Source organism: Clupea harengus, chromosome 17 (genome assembly GCF_900700415.2).
Source record: "Clupea harengus chromosome 17, Ch_v2.0.2, whole genome shotgun sequence".
Lineage (NCBI taxonomy): Eukaryota > Metazoa > Chordata > Actinopteri > Clupeiformes > Clupeidae > Clupea > Clupea harengus.
The window spans coordinates 9,619,601-9,643,736 of record NC_045168.1 but is presented as its reverse complement, the minus strand read 5'-3'; the positions used below and the strand labels follow the sequence as shown (position 1 = coordinate 9,643,736).

The 24,136-nt window shown below is 46.1% G+C and overlaps 1 protein-coding gene across 1 annotated transcript; it reads left to right on the top strand.

Annotated features, from left to right (window-relative positions):
• Positions 1-512: 512 nt before the first annotated feature.
• On the top strand, positions 513-22,438 carry LOC105889260 (2-lysophosphatidate phosphatase PLPPR4). The gene is made up of 12 exons (XM_042710271.1): positions 513-596; positions 6,171-6,356; positions 14,302-14,431; positions 14,617-14,812; positions 16,922-16,979; positions 19,740-19,913; positions 20,363-20,445; positions 20,533-20,955; positions 21,076-21,312; positions 21,376-21,507; positions 21,610-21,826; positions 21,923-22,438. The coding sequence occupies exons 1-12, from the start codon at positions 519-521 to the stop codon at positions 22,169-22,171; spliced, it is 2,163 nt and encodes a 720-aa protein (XP_042566205.1). The 5' UTR covers positions 513-518; the 3' UTR covers positions 22,172-22,438.
• Positions 22,439-24,136: the final 1,698 nt, after the last annotated feature.

Below are 24,136 nucleotides of genomic sequence, written 5' to 3'. Positions count from 1 at the left end.
CTTTCATCTTTATTGATGATTGGCATGATTTTTAATGTTTAAGGAGGCGGCACGCTGAAGCCGTCATCTGTACTGTTTATTTGAACAGCATGGTTTGCGTTGTGCGCTTGCGCTTCAGTGCTGAGCTCTCACGTTCGGTGAGTGTAAGAGAGACAGGCAAGGAGGAAAACGGGGAGATAGGAGGAAAAATCTGTGGTCATTCCTTCAAGCCGTTTTACCTTGTGGTCTGCTCCAAGTGTCTGAACGTGTTACCGCGGAATGTAGACCGACTGTGTCCCCTGCATCTCTGATCTGTCGCGTCGTGCATACACGATTCGTGCACCGGAGACTTGGTGGTGATTACTGATTCTACATGCTGTAGAAAACCGCACCGTCCATCCTCTAGTCTCTAGACTGTAGAATGAAGCGAGAAGAATTCGTTGTCGTCGCATGAGATTGCGTGACGAAGGTGGCTGCGGACATTTACACACAACAGGTTACCGGTGTTTTCTCGTGAAAAGGGCTGAAAAAGTGCCACCATGTCGGCGAAAGAAAGACCAAAAGGAAAGGTGACGAAAGACAGCGTTACCTTGCTGCCTTGCTTCTATTTTGTTGAGGTAGGTTGAACTGACATCCTAATATTTTTGAATTCATGTCGATAAATGACTATAACAAGGTTTTGCAGGGAGTAGGGATGTTAATATGGTGATGTCGGTAATTCACACAGATGGCGCTTTGGTCATTCGAAGTCAGACGGCATTGAGTGAAATCATCGAATGGTGTCAGGAATTAGGTTAAATGTGTCACAGTAGGTTAACGGCAAGTTCTTCGTCAAGAGCTTGATTTCTGTCTTTGCAGAACTATCAGTGATAATTTGTGTGACTAGTTTTCATTTTACACATGCATACATGCATACGTGCATACATGTGTACAAATACCTGTTCCGGAGTAAAAACATATATTAGAGAAACACCTTTGTCATGGCGAAAAGGATTATAGAACTTATAGTTTAACAACGATATTTCTGAACCCATTTACTTATTAGCTATTATTTAGCAGAGCATGTAGATATGTAACATTTCAGGCCAAGTGTTCCTCTAAACGGCTGTCTTCATGTTAGTATGAAAAAAAATCAAAGTAGCGTGCTATTTATGTTTGTCCCAATTGATTCTACACATCTAATATGCCCTAGTTTCATGCTTACATTGATTGCTTCATATTTTAGGAAGTCATGCTCTTCATTGAGCCACATGTGAATCTATGCTCTTAACCCAAATTGAATTTCTTGGTGTTGAGAAAGGGGGAGGGGAGATTCAGTAATGTAGTGTAATGTAATGTAATGTAAAGCAATGTAAAGTAATGGTCATTTTTGGCCTTTGTTGTTGTAAATATCTGGAGTTTGATCCAGTCATGTGCAGCCATGCTTGTTAGGAGGTTGTTAGAGTGACATGTTGGCATTGAGTTCCACAAGGGGCCGAGACTTTCTGTTTAGTACTGTGTGTTTTCTGTTGCATGGCAATGGACAACATTTAAGTAGCAAGGTGAAGGTTACATGTGAAGATCGTACAGTGTTGCTCACCTAGAGCCTGGAGACTATCTCTGGCTCCACCAGATCTGCCAGCCAGCGTTATAGAGACAGGATGACACTATATCCCTTACACAGTCTCAAGTGCCACAATCGACTGGCAAGTCTCACTGAGATAAAAAAAAAATAAAAAAAACCCGTCAAGGTGCATACTTTTGTTCTTTGATCACAACGCATATCTCCCACCTGAATCGTTATTCACCATGCATCACAACAGGGAGAGACAGCAGAAGAATGGGACTTCAAGTGAAGCCATGCAAACATCATCACTATTTCATGAACAGCGTTTTTTCTGGGGGGGATGGAGAATATTCAAGCCCATTCATTCCCACGTTTGCTTCAGACACTAGGCAGCCTCCAAGGGTGTCGCAATGAAACACAAAGGGAGTATTGAGATCTTTCCCTTAGCAATTAAGATGGGTCATAAGTTTTACTATGTTGATATTGACACCACCCAGCTCCCATCCATTGCTGTTTATGGTTTGCTATGGGGCTCTTTTCTTTCTCCCTCCATTACATATCTTGGCTTTTATAAGCATTATGGGCTGCATGCTGAGAGAGAAAAATAACACTGGTGTCCACCAGGAAGCTGTGTTGCTCTTGGAAAGGATTACCCCAGACAAGTAGTATATGTGTGAGGCTACACTTACTGTGGCCTGAACCAATGCTCTTTGACTGGGAGTGCTGCCCCCCTTCTCTCGTCTCGCTCAGGAAGTGGAGCATATATAGGCCAAGGGGACATAAAGAAGGGGAGTAGTCAAGCCTTCAGACGAGGAGATGAAGGGGAGGGGGAAGGAAGCTTGTGAAGGAAAGTGAGATAAGCAGGCCCTTAGATGGGTCATTCTCACTGAGGGGGAGGCATGCAGGGTGACACTCATTCGTTCATTCCTTCTCTCTCATTCACTTACTCTTACTCACTCACTCACTCACACACACACACACACACACACACACACACACACACACACACACACACACACACACACACACACACACACACACACACACACACACACACACACACACACACACACACTTACTCACTCACACACACACTCACTTACTCACTCACTCTCACACACACACACACACACACACACACACACACACACTTACTCACTCACACACATACTCACTTACCCACTCTCAATCACGCATTCTTACTTATGCATTCATTCACCTAGGGTAGCCCTAAGATACCCCATCAATAGTGACACTGAGTAAGGGACACATGTGTGGCGTTTAGTGAGGTAAGTGTGTCGATATTCATAAATCCGGCTGGTGCTACGCCGAGATCAATAGAGTCGGCTGCCCTCAGGCGAACCTCAGACCATCCGTATGGAAATATCTTATAACAGGCAGTCCATTATAAGAGCTGCATGGTTAAACCAGCTATCCTGAGGAGAGCGTTGAAGCTCACTGTAAATCAGGTTGAACAGATGTCGTGTTTAATTCACCAAGACCTTACTTAGGCGTGGGATGTGAGCTCATGAATATGCTCTAAGTTTCTGAGAAGGAAGCAGCCGACTGACCTGAAATGTCAGCATGTAAAATGTATCCTTAAGATCGACCTTGCTGTGGGCACTTGATTTGCGCTCTTCCCTACAGCTTAGGGGTCCTGGAGATTTGTAAATCTAGACAATCGTGTTGACAAAAGGTCAAGGTTGCCTTGTGGATAAAAAACTTCTTAGGGGGATTTCAGTGTCCTTGCAAATGCCCTAATTTTTTTTACATACTATAAATAACAGTCCAAACTCTTTCACCTGCGTCATAATTGTAACACATGCTTAGTAAGCCCTAGACACGTGGCTACTCCAGGTATGTCACCACCGCCCCCATCTCTGTCTCTCTTTCTCCATCCCTCACTCCCTCCCTCGGCCCCCCTATCTCTCCGTCCCTCTCTGTCTCTCTCTCTCTCGTCTGGCCCCGCACAGAGGAGGGAAGCAGTAATTGCGGGGTCTAATGAGAGACTGTGCCCAGGGAGGAGACGGGCATGCAGGCCTTCATTAGCAGTGGGACACCTCCAGTGCCTGCTGCGATGGAGCCGCTAAAAATAACCGGCAGCAAACACAAGCCAGCCTTCCATTTGTACACATCCATTATTCAGGCGTCGGTGTCACTCCTGTTGTTCATACCTTCCTCTCCCTCCTTCCTTACGTTCTCATTTTGGTAATCTCTGGAAGTGGGATACGGTGGAATGAGATTAGAGGGACGTTTATGTACAGCCGTGGCATAAACTGCTCTTCCATGTTATGCCGCGTGCTCTTCTTCTTCAGCGCTGGCTCCCTCTGAGAATTGCTCCCTGAAAGTGTGTCAGCATCAAGAGTTGCCTCAGATTCGCCGGACGCCGGCGCTACGGAAAGTGAACGAGCACTTCAAAAGTCTGCTCAGCATTTAATTGAATTTAAAGTGTGTCTTAAGAGAGCGCCCAAGAAAGACGTCCATCTTGTTTATGAAAGTGAAAGATTGCGGCGTTAGCGGGCGCCAGTTTGCTCCTCAACCTGATGGGGAGGGGTTTTAGAGTGGTCGTAAGGAATGTAATCTCCATCAAATCAAGGAGAGTTGCCCTCCAGGGAATGTGTGTGGTGGTGGTGGAGTGGTTGTGTGGGGAGGCTACACTGCTGCCAGGTATGCGGGGAGGAGAGGAGAAGAGGAGGCGAGGAGAGGAGAAGAAGAGAGGAGAAGAGAAGCAGCTGCTTCACCTTGCAGATTTCTGCAGAGTCCGTCGTTTGCTTAGGTGCTACCACTGACCTATATTTCCGCTCTGAGGCGAACACGTGGGATATCAGCGAGCACGATGCCCAGTTCAGCCTCTGTTCATCCAGAGAGAGAGAGAGAGAGAGAGAGAGAGAGAGAAAGAGGAAGAGAGGGAAAGTGAAAGAGAGACTGTAAAGGAGCCATTGCCAAATAATACCAACATATGTATACTCATGGTCTCTCACACTCCCAGTACACACTAGAGGTTGAGTTCAGTTGGAACTGTACCACTGTATCCACTGTAACCACACAGCAGCGATGACACAATTTTAATAATGTATTCTCAGCCTGGCTTCCTTCCCCCTTTTCATCTTTTGAATATGGAAGCCCTAATGGTGAGCAGGAGGAATGTTTGAGACTGATTTGCTGACCTGTGAAATTTTGATTTGCGGATGGTATGCATTTTGATGAGCACATGTGTGTAAGTGTGTGTGTGTGTGTGTGTGTGTGTGTGTGTGTGTGTGTGTGTGTGTGTGTGTGTGTGTGTGTGTGTGTGTGTGTGTGTGTGTGTGTGTGCGGGCACAGGGGTGTATATGTAAGGTAGTTCTAAGGTTACACATATGTGTGTGAAAGATGTATAAGCTGAAAGTTGGTCTGTGTGTGTGTGTGTGTGTGTGTGTGTGTGTGTGTGTGTGTGTGTGTGTGTGTGTGTGTGTGTGTGTGTGTGTGTGTGTGTGTGTGTGTGTGTAAGGGTATATATGTGTGTCCTTACTGGCCTGTGTTGAAATGTACATAGAAGTGTATGTGTTTATGCATGTGTGTGTGTGGTAGAGCAGTGTTCAAAAGCAACCATGTCACCAGTGGAATTACGAATGGCAATATTTGCCGCTCTTCTCAGAGCGTGCCGAACTATCTGCGGCTTGTGTTGCGACTTCAGAGGCAGATCTGCCAGCCTCCTCTCCCTCTCAGCTGGAGGCTCCTCTGCACTCCCGACATGAAGAGATGTCCTTCTGTTCCGCTCGTGGTGGGGGGGCTCCGTCGCACGCGCTGTTAGCCGTTTAAGCCCTCATATGGAAATGCTGCACAGCGGAGCCCGCCGGCACAAACTCGGGCCTCACACTGCCACTGCAGTTCGGAGACGGTCGGCTCAGAGGCTTCCAGAAACAACCAGGGTTCTGTCTAATTGGAGGAGAGCCTGTTTGGGTTGGTGGTACCCCTGCTGTATGCTGCAATGAGCTCTACTCTGTGCAAGATCGATAATGCACATGTCTCATTAGCATCCCTTACATCCATGTCAGAAACGTCCCCCTACCCACACCATCACCATGACCACTCGAGGATTGTGGGTCTTTCTGTTTTCAATTCATCCTGAAATGAAAACTCTGATGTTCAATGCAATCGCCTGCGAGCGCTGATCTCTAGGGAGACACTGCTTTCTGAGCACTTAAAGGTAATTACTCGTCTTGGGGAGGGCGCACGTCAGCATGAAATCAGTGCAACCATGCATCCTACCCCTGAAGCCACCGGGCCAAGCAGGGACAACCAACCGCTGCGCTGCAGACCCCTCTTTAGAATGGGCGTTTTAATAATACAAATGACAAATTTAGATCCACACTTATCTCATTTGTGCCGTCAACATATAGACCGGAGCAGGCGCACAGATCTGCTTGTTTTGTTAAATCTCCACCGTGACTTTAGAGTACTTTCAAGCCCCCCCCCCCCCCCTTTACTCAGTCCCCTTACAATTCCTGACAGGCCTCCAGGCCCAAATAAAACTTTTTAGACATTTTTAAAACAAAGCGGGGAAAAAGGAGTCTCAGAAACCCTTTGGAGGAAGAAACAACAACATATAGCCTTTGATTTTTTTGTTTCGTTCCTTGATTCTCTTTACTCTTGTTTGTGTGGACAGCTGCCCATCCTGGTGTCGTCGGTGGTGAGCCTGTATTTCCTGGAGCTGACGGACATGTTCAAGCCAGTTCGCTCGGGCTTCAGCTGCAACGACCGCAGCCTGAGTCTCCCCTACATCGAGCCCACGCACGAGGCTGTGCCCTTCCTCATGCTGCTCAGCCTGGCCTTCGCTGCGCCCGCCATCACGGTAAGATACCCTCTGGTGCTAAACTTCATTACGCTGTCTGCTAAACCAGCTGATTTGCGAAAGGTTTGTTTATCCTTACACTGGTATTTTAAGCAAGAAGCTGTGGGCTTTCTGAGTCATGGTTTGATGGCGTCTGTGGTTAATTTAAGGTAAGCTTCCTGTCACTGAGAACATGCTTACCTTAAAAAGGTTTACGTGTGAAATTAAACCATAATATACATCTCAGGGCAGTCTGGTAGATGAGCTCAGATGATCATTTCTTTATTATGAGTGATTTTAATTATGAGTGATTTTAATTTCAGCTTGAGAGAGGTAGGCATTTATTTTTTGGTAAATGGTAAATGAGGGAATATAAGAACCTTAGTTCTGTATCCACTAAAATTAGATGAGTTTCGTTCTTCCAAGACTTCAGCCCCAGAATCTCTGTGACAGAGATGGGATGCACCATGGAAACCAAACAGCATTACCGCTTATTGGTATTATATTGTTATAAATGTGATGCTTGCATTCAGGGCTGGCGTGCTTGATGCCGGGGCCAGAACAAGATCATTTCAACAGGCCCCCACCGCAATTAAAGTTGAAATACGCTTGGCAGCAGGCTTGGAATAATCAGCGTCATGCTGTATTGTCACGTCAACTTGACTGTCATTCATAATATTCAAAATAAAGGGTTGCAACAAATCATGTCACATTAGCCTATTAACTCATAAGATAATAATCACTTCCAAGGTTTAAGTTAGCAAATGTCAAAATGATGATTTGTTGACAACTCGTTGACAAGTCAGTGTTATGTAAAACATGATCCAGTGACAATGACACATATAAAGTAAATACATAATCAGCCCCTAAGATCACTGTGAATTTAAGCGCTTAGGTTGCCGTCCACCACACTTATTTGGTAGCAAATCATGTTTGAGGTCCTTAAAGTCTCTATTGAAAGCAGTGCCAAACCATCAATCTGTCTTGAGACATGGTAGAGCGCAAATAGTTTCATCTTAGATAGCTGTTTTGTTTTAGCAGGTAGAGGACCACTAGAAGTTGTAAATAGCCCACTGTAGTGGCTAGCCAGCCAGCAAGCTAACGTCCGGTCCAGTAGTAGACTACTGTAGAATGATGAGGACCACATGTTGACTAACGTGGCAAGTGCAGCTACAACAATGTCCCACCTTCCTCTTTTGAGGCCTCAGCATTGCAATATAAAAGGTGGACATGTGTAGGCTACATATTGTAGCAGGAAGATAAATTAATTGATGACAAGCATCATCTAATCAAAACAGTAAAACGCTTTCTGAAAACAACAACTTGCCTAGCTTTCCACCCCCCAGACCCCCACACTTTGCATTTTAAGGCCACTAAATAAAAATGTGTGTTTCACAATTTTTTATTTATCTTGCCATGATAGGTACCTATCTAGTTGCACCAAATTGAGATTTGACAGCATAACTGCATTGTGTTCCTATCATCCAACTGGTAGAGCAAGGCGATGTGATGATCACTTGTGTCTGTAGTATACTGCGTATAGTTATGTGATGATCACTGGTGTCTGTAGTATACTGCGTGTAGTATAGTTATGTGATGATCACTGGTGTCTGTAGTATACTGCGTGTCGCCTTGGATAATAGATCACAGTGACCAACTTATCTTTGCGTGGTCATTGATTCTGAGAGCATCAGAAATATTTCACAGGGATACTGGCCTATGTCCCCCACCATTGGGTCAAGTTGGCTGGGAGTCTATAAACTCTACAAATAGCTCACTGCATCTCATGCCACAGATGCTCTGTTGGATCGAGGAATGGCGACTGGGCAGGCAACCTCAGCAGGCTGTTTTCACTAACGTACTTGTGGAGGCACTCCAGGGCAGTCCTAGTATAGTGGCATGATGTTCTGTCTGGCTGAAAGAGCTCACAGATGGGCAAGATGCTGCCATGAGCAGCACTGATACTCTGTGTTACCCAGAGGCTGTGTATGTGCCATGCATATTTCTGCAATTTCATAACCACCATTCACTATTTTCATGTATTGTGGCGATATACATCTGTTCCCTTTCCCCCTAAGCTGTGGACCTAACATCTTCATGTTCAGTTTTGACACATTCACATCCAATGACAATGTGCGTTCTACTGAACAGCTGGTTGATTGGTTGATTGTCAACAGACCTGTTTGTGGCTTTGGATAATTTATTTTTTATATTATTTTTATATTATATCACAGTCCTTCTCTGATTATTACACCTTTGTAATTAAAGCAGAAATTGTATGAAGCGCTATCAGAATATCTGATAGATACTATTCTATTTGTGTCATGTAGCTTCAGAAGCTCATTCACAGCTGAAGAACCTGAAGAGATGCTCTGGTTTTTGAAGACGCCTTGTGCACACGATTGGAATTTCTTTGACCTATTTGCTTACATTATAGATTCTCTCTACATCTGAAGTGAATTTGACAGGCGAAGTCAGCTAGGAGTTCCTAATTTATAGAAAGTCAATCTTATCGATAGATAAAACGGGTCTTTTCATGTGCTTCCTACTGTGTTTCTGTACATTTCAAGATGGAGAACCCTTGTATCATTCCACCTGCTCTATTACTATAACAAAACAGTGAACAGTGAGGGATCCCTCAGGTCAGTCACACAACATTTCTCTTGGCAAACACAAACAGCAACAAAAATCTCAGTGCGTGGAGATTGTGAGAAACGCTCAGACATCTCTGGCATTCTACCGCTGCTTTTAGATAAGGCATTCCTTTTAGCTAAGCGCTCGCCTAGCAACGCAAGGAGCTGGTCTCCATGACATTCTGGCAGACTTGTACTTCGGAGTGCCCACTCAGCGCCCGCCCCTAACGGCCCTCTCTCCCGCACGCTGGCCCATGCATTGCTGAGGGGATGGTTTGCTCGCCTTCCCTCCCCCCTTGTGCTGTGCATTCACTGTAAATCGGTCCTTCCCCTTATGCCAGATGCTAGGGGTCAATGTTTTCCATTTTCAAACAGACTAGAGAGTAGCAAAAAGCATTATTTATTTATTCTCTGTAGAAATTCTGTGAATCTGTGTGTGTCTGTTTGCTCACATCATTGTAGATGTCTGTGATGGTGGCCAGGAATGTGGCAATAGCAGCATGGTATTTGTGTGTGTGTGTGTGTGCGTGTGCGTGTGCGTGTGCGTGTGCGTGTGCATGTGCGTGTGTGTGTTTGTGTATGTGACTGCATTTGTATGATTTCATGTGTCTGCACATACAGTATATGTAGGTCTGTCTGTAAATGTGTATTATTTCTGTGTTCTAGTGTATGTTTGTGTGTGTGTGCGTGCATGCACATGCATGCATGTGTATATATGTGTGTGTGTGTGTGTGTGTGTGTGTATGTGTGTGTATGTGTGCGTATGCGTGTGTGTGTGTGTATGTGTGTGCATGTATGCGTATGCATGTGTGTATGTGTGTGCATGTGTGCGTGTGCGTATGCATGTGTGTGTGTGCATGCATGTATGTGTGTGCATGTGTGCGTATGCATGTGTGTGTGTGTGTGTATGTATGTGTCTGCATGTGTGTATGTGTGCGTGTGCATATGCATGTGTGTGTGTGTGTGTGTGTGTGTGTGAATGTGTGCGTATGCATGTGTGTGTGTGTGTATGTGTGTGAATGTGTGCGTGTGCGTATGCATGTGTGTGTGTGTGTATGTGTGTGCATGTATGCGTGTGCGTATGCTTGTGTGTGTGTGTGTGTGTGTATGTGTGTGAATGTGTGTGTGTGCATGTGTGTGCCCGTATGTCGTGGTAGCCAGGGCCACTGCACTAGCGGAGCTCTCATGCAGAAACGCGTTGATTATTTCACACCCGGATTCCCACTGAGTTCTCAAGGCATATTAGCCTGTTGTTATGGAAATGACAGGAGGGATAAATGGTTTTGAAGTGTGAACTCCCTCTGTCTGGGGAGAGACATGCCAGTGTTGATGGAATAGCCAGTTAAGTGGAACATTACAGTTTTAGTGTCTTGTTTGCATGTGTGTGTGTGTGTGTGTCCAAATTGGAATTAAATATGCTATGCTCCATCAAAAATTCTTGCCATGTGCTAAATGGCACACTAAGGACAGTCACTGTGGCCAGTTTGAGAGGGTACATAGCACCTAGCATCAGGCTTTAGTTAGAACAACTAAATCCCTTTGTGGAGGCCCTATTTCAGTCAGAACCTCTCTCATCAAATACATATTAATTATTGACCATCTACAGTTAGCCTTGAGGGTATGGGTCTGTTCTGGACAGCATCCCTGTCCATCCAAGCATGGGCAGAGCAGGGACAGCAGAGGGAAATCCCCCTGAGGTAAAAAGACAAATCATGTGAGAATATCTGCACAGTTCATAACAACATTTACAACACATCCACGGATAGAAATGTGCCCAAGATGGAATAAATGAATGTAAGTTTAGGAGAACCCTCAAAGTGAGCCAGACTGACATAAGGTTGGGTTGCGTGTGATGGTGGGTATTAAACGTGGCTTGCAGGCATGCTATTAAAAGACAGAACACACATGAATGAGTGGTCAGCCTTAAGATGACCGCTGTGATATCTTGAGTCATGAATCAGCAGAGATGGCAGCTGATTGCCCGGCTTCAGTGACGTTACCCGCCTGAGAGGCAGCGATCCTTCATCATTGCGAGGTCAGAAAAGTGTCATCATGGCAACATGGCGTTCAGTAGGAGCACAGTACCAAGCAAGTCGCCCCTATACAAAAAAAAAACGAACAGAACCATACTAAAGCCAAAATGACCATTTGCAGCTGTGCCTGAAATGTGGTTAATTACACCAATCATATAATCTTACACGCATTAATGAAGTGTTACACAAATAGAAACAGAACAGATGGGATTGCTTTGGGTTTAGTGGCACTCTTATTGCTATCCATCTGTGGCTCATGTATCCAGTAAAATTTAAATCCCACCGCAATGCAGATGTCACATATTTTAAAAATGTACTCCTTTTCCATTACGGGAAACGTTCAAACCAATCACATGTAATTGCTTCTGATGAAGAATATTCTGATTGGGATTAATTGGAAAAAAATCACAAGGCACTAAAACGGGTGACAGTCAAATTAGTGTCAGTGAGAGATAATGTGTGCAGCATGCCAGCAATATAATTCATTTACCTCCTATATGAGCGACGAGCTGTGATGGGATTCCTCCAAAACTGCACCTGATTTTAGCCATAATACTTGCTGGTTAACATTCAACCTCTAGCCTGTCATAGGGTCAAATGGGTCTAAAGGTCAACTCCCCCGTGAGCATTTGCTATTCCAGCCACGTCATGGGCGTAATATATATTTAATTTTCCATTTTAAAGCTGCCATCAGTGTCTGCCCTTGATTTAATCTCCTCCATTCTCTGAGTGCTTGTCGTACTACGGAACAGATTTGGTGTCAGGTGGGAGGTTGCCGCAGGTGCTCTGGCCCCCTGCTGCGCTGCCAGTTGTCTCATTTTTCGGGGATGAGGGGATAGCATCTTTATGTCCATCAGCTAGACAGGCAGAATGGCTGTGAGGAGTGGCAGAGAATGCGGGCACAGGGAGGCGGGCACAGTGGCCTCAGAGCCTCGGGGCGTGGCGCTGGGCTGCCCATCTTGTGCCAGGGTCTACCAGCTATATCCTTAGCACCTCCCCCGCCAGCCTGGGCGTGGACGGCTGCTGACATCAAACCGGCGCCCCCGCCGTGATTTAAACTCCTCACCCAAGCCAAAGCCTAACACCACACAAAAGCCCCCGCAGTCATGGCGTCTGTGCCAGGCCACGCTGCCCACAGAAGTCAAGTGTCCATAATAACAAAAGAGGTATATTTAGGTATAGCTTGTCCCAGGTGGAATCTACCACAACTGAAGTTTTCAGGACAGACCATACCTGATCCTGACTCCTTTTCCCAGATTCCTCCTCCTTACTTCATTGTGTAGGATCAGCATGCAACTTCCCTCTTCTTTAGATTGTCACAGATTGTACCTGGGCATAATGCTGTGTATGTGAATTAAAAATGCAGTGCTTGCATGTTGCTAATCATCATGTTAAAACTAATTCTGTTTTTTTCCGTATTTTATTTTTTTCTCCCTGCAAAACCACTAGAGACATGCAAAGCCACTTTTTCACAGGAAATTGTTAATGTTCTTTTATATATTGTCTTATAATATATCATATTTGCCATGTTTAAAGCATTCAGCAAAACTGTAGTTTTTTGGACTTACAGGGAGTGACTAATTACAAAACAAAGTTTTCTCGCTGATTCAGCTTGCACATCGCACCACATCAGTGTACAATGATGCCTGGCTCATTTCAGCAACCAATTAACACCAAGGATGCCTGAATAGGATCAGAGTTTGGCACAAAAATAAACAATTCAACAACAAATCAACAAACAGCAGCTTGCTGTGACGACTGTAGTGTGTACATTCTATTTGATGAGTAAAATAAGAACTGATTGAATTAGTGAGAATGTTTTAGAGACATTCTACTTTCAGATACAACTACTTTCTATGGCAGAGGACACACCTGTCTGTTTTGAGGCCAACAAAGTCAAGTCAAGGACATTTACTGCAAATTCAGGGTTTTTCTGTAAGAAACTGTGCAAGGCTTGTGCACACACAGAATGGCTTGGGATTAGACTTGGCCTGTCAGTGACCTTTTACTGTGTGTGTTTATGGACCTGGGGTTTAATGTCAAGTGCACAAAGACAGCACCTGGGCTCCAAGGAGCTGACGTGATGGGTGTGACAGCGGGTCAGGTGGAGGGCATGGATAACAGCAATAATATGTGTACTTGTACATGTGTGTGTGTTTGTGTGTGTGTGTGGGCTTGTACAAGTCTATGTGTGTGTGTTTGTGTGTGTGTGTGTTTATACAGAATGTGTGTCTGTGTGTGTGTTTATACAGAATGTGTGTGTGTGTGTGTGTGTGTTTATACAGTATGTGTGCGTGTGTGTGCGTGCACGTGTGTGTCACGGTGGCTCAGGTGCTTGCACTGCCGCCTCACTGCAAGAAGGTCCTGGGTTTGGTTCCCGCATGGGGCGCTGTTGGTACTGGGGGCAGGTTCTCCCCAGGCCTTCAGTGCTCAGGTGGGCTATCTCCCGGGCCTTTCTGTGTGGAGTTTACATGTTCTCCCCGTGTTCACAAGGGGTTTCCTCCACTACGAACCCCAACAGACAAAACATGCAGAAGAACAAAACACTCTCCTGTCCATCCCTGACCAAGACGGACGGATCACTTTACTTGGTCTCCGGGTGCCTAAAGGCTGCCCACTGCTCCTGGCTGCTCTGGAGGGACAGTCCAGTTTGGGAAAATGCAGAGGAAAAATTCACTGCGACCTCAGCCTGCGTGTGTGTGTGTGTGTGTGTGTGTCCTGTGTCGCCATCTAAAAATGCATGTGTGTGTTGTTTGTGCCGCAATAAACTGACTTTGACTTTGACTTTGACTCTGTGTGTTTGTGCGTGATTACAGGTGTGTTCTATGAGTTCACACTGACAGTGCAAGTCACACACCAGCAAGTGCAGTAAGTAAGTGGGTGCTCTGATAACAAGGTCATTGTAGAATATCATTTAAGAATCTGCATGCTAAAGTAAGCAAAAGAGTCCCCTGCTTACAAGGTCACTTTAAAACACCTCATGCCAGCTTTCATGCGTACTTCATACTCACAAGAATAATTTAAAGTAACTGCAGTACCCTGAATTTGCACATACAGAGAAGCAGGCTTGGCCCTTCCCTATGGCTTAAACCTGAGCCTTTGGCCCAGTATAGCAAAACCCTGAAAAGTTATCTGAGTCAGCCTGGGAACACTATGAGGTTAGATAGCGCTGCAAGCTAGGAGCGAATTATGGGCACATTAAATGACGCTGTGGGGACAAGTAATTGCGTTGGTGAACTGCGGGGGACATCTGATCTCTGTGGGTCTGCTGTATTGACTCGGCGGGTTCTCTGTCCGCAGATAATGATCGGAGAGGGGATTCTGTTCTGCTGCCTATCCAGGAGGCACAATGGGGCCGGAGCCGAGGCCGACATCAACGCCGCCGGCTGCAACTTCAACTCCTACATACGCCGGGCCGTCAGGTTTGTGGGTAGGTCGGCTTTCAGTGTGTGTGTGTGTGTGTGAGCCAGAGTTAGGATGGAGTGTTTGGCTTTGATCTAAGATGGCCTTGTGCTTAAACCTGTGTGTGTGTGTGTGTGTGTGTGTGTGTGTGTGTGTGTGTGTGTGTGTGTGTGTGTGTCTGAATGTGGGTTTGTGTGTATGTGTCTCACGCAGGTGTCCATGTTTTTGGCCTCTGTGCCACCGCCCTCATCACTGACATCATCCAGTTGGCCACAGGCTACCACGCCCCGTACTTCCTGACTGTGTGCAAGCCCAACTACACCAGCCTCAACTTCTCCTGCGACGAGAACGCCTACATCATGGACGACATCTGCTCCGGAGCCGACCCTGCCGTCATCAACTCTGGCAGGTGGGTCACCTGTGACATCTAACCTTTGACCTCATAGAAAATTCTGATGAGTGAGGCAGATGAATTTACACATCCTTCCTTGGCCAAAAGTTTGACACAGCAGCTGCTTTTGCCTCATTATAGCATTATTTTATGGCATAATCAGATTACGCAGGCACATTTGACCTTTGCAATAATTGCACGAGCCACTGCGCAGAACTCAAACGTATTAAGAACTGGGAGCTGGCTGTCCACACACACACCATTTACAACACAAGCCCAAATCACACAGTGGCACAGCATTCAACACAGAGCATTCATACAAAGCTAACAGGCTGGGATTAGACCACTGTGATAGGTCAAACCCATAGGGATGTCATAGCCCCCGACAGAATGAATAGACCATACAAGCAGCTTATCGGGCCTGGAAATACTTTTACAAAAAATATTTCACTGGCTAGTTCTCACTGTGTAGGAGGAGGGAGTGAATTTGGGTGAAAAGGGAGTATCAAGCCATCTCTCATAAATCCTTTTCTCCCCACTATGTGCTCCAAATTACACAGTGCTTGAGATCTCTGCCTGGTGTCAGTACGTGAGCGTTAATAAGAGCCTGCACCACCCATGCATCCCCAGGGCTGAGAATAGCAGCTGTAGATTAAGGCAGAAGCCTTTTGAAGCAACCCCACCATCACCACCACCACCACCACCACCACCACCACCACCACCACCCTTTTTAATGAGGTCAGGTTTCAGAGAAAGCGACACCATCGCATTTAGGTAAAAAAAAAGGCATTTTTAAAAACTGAATGGCTTGTGGGTTCCCAAGAGAGACTTTAACTTTAGATAAGATGCACAACACAAAACATCATATTTATAGAAGGTTCTTTTTTTAACCTAAACCACTTTATAATTGAGGCAAAGAACTGTGCTGCTGAATTAGTAATTGCACTGTACATTATAACACGCCTGCCAGTCTGTCCATGAGATTGGGCAAATGTTTTTTTTTTTGTGGGATGCTCACAGCTGTCATGGCAGACCTTCCCACGTCCATCTGATGTACGAGTACATTTCTGTGAGCCGCGTTGTCTATTTGACGGCCTGAAAGTGAGATCCAATGGAGAGGGGGGTGGCCGTGGCTTGCCTCCGGAGGAGGAGGCGGAGGGGGAGGAGGTGTTTGTCTCCTCCATCACTGATGGTGCATGGAGGCTCCTGCTCATGGAGACGATGCCAAATATCAGCCAAGGTTTTGTTTATACTCAGAACAAACAGATGAAACCAGGCGTTAAATATCATCCGGGTCTGTGGAAACATTCAGCGTGGCAGTAGCTTCAAGGGTAAACAGACAGCCCTCCCTTCTCCTTCTTGTGCCAAAATGTCTGTGTGGTTAAGAATTGTCACTGGCTGGCTAGGATCCAGTTTTGACTTGTCCATTCCTCACTGGCCATGCTAATGGCAGCAGAAGGGCTAACACACTGCTTAAAAACATTACCTAATACCACAATCAATGATGAGGAATAGAATTAGATACATACAGTAGGTGCATGGGGGAGGGTTGACAATTCAAGACACTGGGGAGAAACATCTTACTGTGAGGGATGCATTGGAAAAAAACCTCACATGGAATTGAATTCTCTGAGAATTGCTTGGTCTGTGTGCACTAAGTTGCCAAATGTCAAAACCTGTACTCTAAATTGTCCTGTCAGGCTAAAACACTTGCATGGTTTCCAAGTGGAGGGTGCGCAGAAATGGATCGAGCTGCCTTGAACTAAACCTCATTCTTGAGGTGGTTGCAAGGCATAATGAATGCTTTATGCAGATCTGGAAAGACGTTTAGCTTGCCAGAAGGGGTGAGAGTCAGGTTGTGCTAAAAATGAGGCCTGCTTGAAACATTAAGATAGACTAGAGATTACAGAAGCTGTTTCTTCTATTCATATAAACCACACCTTACCCGCACCATCTGCTCTGCAAACACCCGGCTGCCAGCCTGTTACATCAGTTGTAGATGTAGCAAAAACGCAATTATAAACAAAACACAACCATTTTTTATTTTTTAGTGGAACAAGTCATGGTTTGAAATCCGTCTATTTACCTCTTCATGACTTTAATTCCTCTTTTGCTCTCTGCTTTCAGAAAATCTTTCCCCTCCCAGCATGCTACTTTGGCATCCTTCGCCGCCGTCTACATCTCGGTGAGTAATGCGCGGACGCCCACGCCACCTAGCTCCGCATCGGCTTCAGACCACTCTCACCGCAACCGACGCTCCATCTGACTCTCTCTTTCCCCCTCTCTCTCTCAACCCTTTCTATTCATGTCTCACTCTCTATCCTCTACACTACATCTCTCACTCTCTCTCAATCTCTCACTCTCTCCATCTCTCTTTTTCAGTGTGTGCTTTATAACGGCACTGTCACTCTCTGTCTTGTTCCCTTATCTTTATGCATGGAGTTTTTAATCTCCCTTTTCTTTGATATGTAATTTCTTAGTGTGTCTTGTTTCACTCTAGCCTGTCTCTTACTCCTTATTTTCCTTCCACATTGGCTTTGTCTGTGTGTGTGTGTGTGTGTGTGTGTGTGTGTGTGTGTGTGTGTGTGTGTGTGTGTGTGTGTCTGGGACTCTCAAGCTGTCTCTCCTTCACACTGTCTTCCTTAGTGTTTTTACTGTCATTCTTTCTCTCTCGCTTTCCCTTCCTTTCATGCTTCCCTTCATCCTTGTCCTTTTCTCATCTGTTTGTCTCCTCCTCCTCTCGACTCATGTCACATCCAATCAATGGCGGTCACGTCATTCAGGATAAACAGTGTATTTGTGTTGCTCATCTTTTTATGAATCACAACCAAACCCCGTCAGCAGGGGCGGAGATCCCATTTCATTGTAGGGGGGGACAATACATGGTCAAATTTCAGAGTGTAATTCCGGGGGGGGGACATGAAAAAATTGCTTTCACGAGAGCTAGCATAAACTGCTAAATACCGAATTCTCTTATCACATTTACAAACAGAAATTCGAAGTCATTTTAGAATTATCTAAACAGCATTAAATGTACTAACACGAAATATCTATTCACAGACAAATAATGTCCAAAGTTCAAGAGAACTTGATGCTCAAAATAAGTTATAAAACAGCTCAACAGGGAATCGAACTAGCAACCTTTTGATTACAATACAACTTCTCTACCTCTTACGCCACTGTCACTCCATATGACAATACCAGCATAGTTCATGGACTGCAGAAAAATATGACATTAATTTAACTTCAGATAATTTAACAAATCTGGAGAGGCACTGAGATGTAGACCTACGTTTATTAACTAGCATGAACCTGCCCTGACAGGACAGTGACCTAGACTGTCTAGCTAGCTAGTGTTAATTACCGGCATGCGTGTGTTATCGGCAAACGTTCACGTTGTCATGCCAATCCATTAATAAGCTTATGTATACTTGTGCATATCGATTGGAACTTCGTAAATGGAGTTTAGAAAAAAACTTCTTTACATGTTCTTACTGCGTTCGAGAATGAGGTAAATCTCTTTTCATATCGTGTATCATAGCGGCAGCGACAGGCGACAGAGGAGGAAACAGTCTGACAATCTGACCGTGTAGGCTACTGGGCTGATTAACTGAAACACAGAGCTGCCGGTAGCCCTGCCCGTTGGAAACAGCATGTGAACCAAACCACTTTGAGGAATAGGGGGAACATGATTTTTCAACACTTAAAAAACACATTTTTTTACGTCTATAATTAGCACCACTTGTGTCGTCCCCCCCGGGATCTCCGCCTATGCCCGTCAGTACATTCAATTACGCCACATACAGGGGTCCAAATAATATATAAATAAACGAAGTAAAGTCACAACCATAGAGGTGTGAACAGCAAAGAGTGCACGTCAGAATGATGTCTGTGTGTGAATACGTGTGGATACGTGGGCAAGCGGGTGAGTATGGTGGTTGTGTATGTTTATAACTATAATGGTATAATGGAGAAAATGGTTGTGGTGATCGCAGTGTCGCCCCGGACACGCTGCAATAAATCTGCAGTAATAAAGTGCCTGTGAGGTGAGGAAGAGAAATAGAGTGGGAGAGATAGACAGTTGAAGGGACAGCCAGAGATCAACCAGAGACGGAGAGAGGGGGGATGGGAGAGAGAGACAGAACGGAGACAGAAAAGGGGGAGGGGAGAGAAAGAAAGGAGATGGAGAAAGACAGAGAGGGAGATAGATGGTGAGAGAGAAGAAAGAAAGAGAGAGCAGGGAAAAGAGAAAGTGAGAGAGCGGAAAGCTGACTCATGTATTTTGGACCACATTCAATGACCTCACAATGCCAAGCGCCACTCGTCAGAGACGATCACACGGCATGTCCTCACAGTGGGTCACGCACCGGCATTCGCACTGGCGCACTAATTGACACCCTGCCTTTCATTCTCCAGAGACCGCGTGATGGTGCTACTTGGATGTGATACAACAGGAGGTTTACTTAAACAAGGCATGCTGGGAGAGGATTCCAAGCATATAAGGATCTCATTTGTTTTGGTTTAAATTTTGTGTATTAGAGCATGAGGGGCTTTTGGTGTCGTGATTGTGAGTACTGCTGCAGCACTTTTCAGTTGAAACAATCGATCAGTGCATGGATCACAGGGCAGACAGTTGATGCACTTGATCAATTTTCAGATTAGTTCACGGTCTATTTTATGAAACAAATCCATGAATCAAAGCCCTCTAAACAGTAAATTGTGACGAGTACTACATACACACGAAAAGTCTTACAAATGGATTCCATTTAACACCGTTAACTATATTCAACACTAGATTAGTATTTGGATTCTGTTCAACTCCAAACACTTCAAATCTGAACCATCTCAAACAGAAATCACCTCCTAACTGTGCCTTATTGATTGTAATCATGACAGACGATTACTGTATTTAACTGAGAGGCCTTCCATCTGTGGTCTGCTGTAGATGTACTTTAACAGCACGCTGACCGACTCATCTAAACTGCTGAAGCCTCTGCTGGTGTTCTCCTTCATCATCTGCGCCATCATCTGTGGCCTGACTCGCATCATCCAATACAAGAACCACGCCATCGACGTCTACCTGGGTTTCATCCTCGGAGGAGGGATAGCGGTATACCTGGTAAGGAGTGCTGCTTGATGAGTGCTATTTCTATTCCTCTGTTTCTTCTGCCTTCTCTCTCTACTTCTTCTCATTATCTCTTAGTTAGGGTGAGGTAAACGTTAGAGCTTTTGGTTGCTTTTATGGAATAAGGCTATAAAGTAAATATGGTTATACTATAGATAGTAGTTAACATGCAGAATAACAGCTGACCTGTTGGTTCTGTGTTCCATCAACATTATGCTTTGCCTTGGACCTGACAGAGGTTTGAATGGAGGTTTACCACTGAGCTATATTTGGAGCTGGATTAGCATTAAGCACAGTGAAGCGCTTGATCTTTAGGTCAATGATTAGCATTTTCTGTGCCACAGTATTATCTATCTGTATGCATTTCTACCTTCAGCTGAAATGATCAGCTGAAAAGAGTTGTGCCATCACCTCCGAACTCAAAGCTGAGTCCTCCTCTGTAGGGTCTGTATGCTGTGGGGAACTTCCAGCCCAGCGAGGATGAGTCCCGCTCCCAAACGCCGCTCCGAGGCCCCCCCAGGACCCTGCCAGCCTTCCAGGGCCACGAGGCCGGGGCTGGACCCGGGGTCCGCCACCTGCCAGCCAAGGGTGTGGGCGTGGGCATGGGCGGAAGCCACAGCAACGACGGCGGCATGTCCACGTCACACTCGGAGGGCGCGCTGCACCGCAACCACCACGGCGGCCCCCCGCACGGGCCCGGCTCCATGGGCAGCCTGAAGCGATCCAGCGCCGACGTGGAGGTGATCTCGCCCATCAGCGCCCTCGGCAAGGACAGCCTGGTGACCTTCAGCAACACGCTGCCCCGCGCCCACGTGGGCACCGGCGAGGAGGTGTCGCGGCGCACGGCCACCTACCACGCCTCCATGGACTCCAGCCGCTCCAAGCAGCTGCTGTCCCAGTGGAAGAGCAAGAACGAGAGCCGCAAGATGTCGCTGCAGACCATGGAAGCGCCGGGCGGGTGCGGACCCTCGCCCTCGCGCAGTATGGACGGCCGCTGCAGCTCCGAGCCCTCGCCGCAGGCCCTCAACGGCGAACTGCTCCACCTGCAGCAGCAGCATCTCCAGCAGCAGCATCTCCAGCAGCAGCTTCTCCAGCAGCAGCTGCAGCAGCAGCAGCAACAGCAACTGCAGCAACAGCTGCAGCATTTCCACCCCAGCCAGCTGCACCAGGGCCCCGCCGCGCAGTACCTCAAGATGGCCACCGGCAGCAACACGCTGCCCACCAATCCCAGCGGGATCACGGGCGGCGCACGCGTCTCCATGCAGTCCCGGCCGGGCTCCTCGCAGTTGGTCCACATCCCTGAGGAGACGCAGGAGAACGCCTGCGGCTCGCCCACCTCCAGCGCCGCCGCCCGCGCAAAGTGGCAGAAGGCGGCGGAGATGGGCGTCGCCGTGTCGACCGCGTCGTCGTCGTCCTCCATGCCCTGTGTGGCGGCGGGCGGCGGAGCTGGCGGCAGCATTAGGACTAACGGGCAGCCGCGTATCATGCAGGTGATCGCCATGTCCAAGCAACAGGGCCTGCTCCACTCCAACTCGCAGAGCTCCGACAGCAGCGGGAACTCCTTCCGCTACAAGACCCTGCAGGAGCAGCAGGAGACTTCCACAGGTCCCGGGTCACTCACAGGCGTTCCCACGGCGGGCAGCACGGCTGGCAGCATTGCTGGCAGCATTGCTGGCAGCACAGCTGGCAGCTGCCAGGGGACCATCATCCGGGTGGAGGCCCACCCAGAGGACACGCGGTCCACGATGCAGGCCCCCTGCCCGGATGGCAGCATGAGTGGCCCTGGGAGCGGATCGTGGACATGGAAGTCCCAGGGCAGCCTGCGGCAGTCCTTCGAGCTCAACGACCTCAACAGGGACTCGGGCAGCTCGGAATCGCTGCGGGACGGCTACGGCTCAGCCGACCGTATCAAGAGGGTCAGCGGCCACGCTCCCATCCCGGCCGCTGTCCCCACAGTGCCCACCATCTCCACGGTGACCACCATCAGCACCGGCTCTGTCAACGACCACCACTACCCCCATCCCCACCCGCACCTCCATCAGGGCATCTCCACCATCCGGGTCACCCCGCTGGAGGGCAGCGGGGACGGGGGCCTGAGTGGCTCGGAGAGCCTGTCGGTGGCCTCCAGCCGGGACTCCACGCTCCGCAGGAAAGGCAAGCTCATCCTCATCCCCGAGAGGAGCAACAGCCCCGATAACGCCCGGAACATTTTCTACAAGGGGACTTCCTCCACGCCAGTTCCCAGGGAGTAGGACATTGCTCCCAAAGAATTTGCGTGGCATTTAGTTGTTGTTGTTTTGTTTTGTTTTTCTTGTTTTGAAAAAGCAGATTTGCTGCTGGGATTGACAGAGAACCCCCCCCCCCCCAAACATCTGAAGGATGAGGAATCAGCTCTTTGCATTCATGTGAAGCCTCAAGCTGCTGGTAGGATTAGCTTCACAACTGTATTCACGTTTAGGTATAGTTATAATTTTGTTATGTGCATGTTTTTTTTGGTCATTTATAAATATATATATATATGTATATATATATATATATATATATATATATATATATACATATATATATATATTTATAAATCGTACATATGTAATCGCACATAAAGCACAAACTTAAGTGTTGTGAAGTTTACTCTAAACTGAGAGAATGACATAGGACGCTGTTTCCCTAGTCACTCTTTGGGTTGTTGGTACATATGACCACTGTGAGAAGGAACTCATCTTTGTGCCAAGGTTAGGAAAGTCAATGATGGCGGAAGTGTTCAAATGTTTATTTTATTCTTTCCCCTTGCCCCAAGAGTAGGTCCCCATGCATCAGTGTTATTCTCTAAGGACTACAAGTGTAACATTTATTTGTTTGATATTTTCCTTTACGATGTAAATATTTCTAAAACTGGTGCTACACCACCATTATTGGTTTAAAAAACACTATGTGGGAGAAGGGAAAAAAATACTAAACCTGAAAAATTGAAACATAAACTTTGTATTTTTAGCTGTGCACTCTTCAGAAAAAAACTGTGTTTGTTGTGAGAAGCTTTTATGACCATAAGTGCTTAGAATACTTAACTGTAGCCAATAATGGAAATGTTTTATAATCCGCACAATGTGTTCATTTTATACACTTTGCAATATAATGACCATTATTTTTGAAAATGTAACTAACATACAGAACGTAATTACCCAAAACTCTCTGTAGCTCTTACCTGTCAAAACAGCTTTAATTTGAGTGGCTCAATTTATTATCTTTGTTTTACAGCTTAAGGACACTTGACAGGCCTGCTACTCTCTCTCTCTCTCTCTCTCTCTCTCTCTCTCTTTCTCTCTCTCTATCGCTTTCTCTTTCTCTCACCCACTGTCTCTTTCTATCCCACTCTTTTTTTGTTGGGCCCTCTCTCTTCCTGTTTCTATCACTGCATACCTTTGCTGTGAGCCAGACCTTCTTGAATATTATGCCTGTTGTGTATGTGTGTGTTTGTATGTGTTTGTATGGGTGTGTGTGTGTGTATGAGTGTGTGTGTGTATGTGCGTTTGTATGTATGAGTGTGTGTATTTGTGAGTGTGCCCTAGGCTGAGCCAAGGCCAAATTCCAGGTTGTTGTATTCACTGCTTGCCCAAATTACAGCCCAGCAGATACACAAGAACATAAGATGGTGGAACACTGGAGATGTTTACTTGTCCTCCGAAACCTTTTAGCACTCTTTCTGTTGGACTTCAGAGGACTGGGCTTTTTTATTAATGTGAACCTTTTCGTTGAAGTGACAATTGCTGATGTTTGTGCTAATATTAATTGATATCGATTATAGTCATTTCTCAACACTATTCAGTTACAATGTGCATATCAATGACTTTATGACAGTCAATTATTTTATTGGATGTTTTGTTTATTTGATGTTTAAGACAGAGTGTTTTTATTTCCCTTTGTTCCTCTGTATTGCTTTACCAAATTCAGTGTATTGCAAAATCAAAACATTTCTTTGACTTCAGCCTTCATTTAGAGGTAAGAGGAGACTGTAAACTATCAGCAAGAAGGTTCGAACATTGTTGCTACTTTTTTATATGATGTACATATCCGTGCCAAAGGGACTTTTAAAAGGGAACACGTGTGGTTTTTCAGTATTTCTACATACAACGCTACTCTATTACACCCAATTAATCAAATCATCTATAGAGTCTGCATGTTCCTTTTATATGTAATTAAGCCTTTGACAATCCTTGTAG

Coding starts and splice junctions, on each gene's coding strand:
- LOC105889260 (XM_042710271.1), top strand. CDS start 519: ATGTCGGCGAAAGAAAGACCAAAAGGAAAGGTGACGAAAGACAGCGTT. Junction 19,914..20,362: donor GAGGGATAGCGGTATACCTG/GTAAGGAGTGCT, acceptor CCTCCTCTGTAG/GGTCTGTATGCTGTGGGGAA. Junction 21,508..21,609: donor TACAAGACCCTGCAGGAGCA/GCAGGAGACTTC, acceptor CACAGCTGGCAG/CTGCCAGGGGACCATCATCC.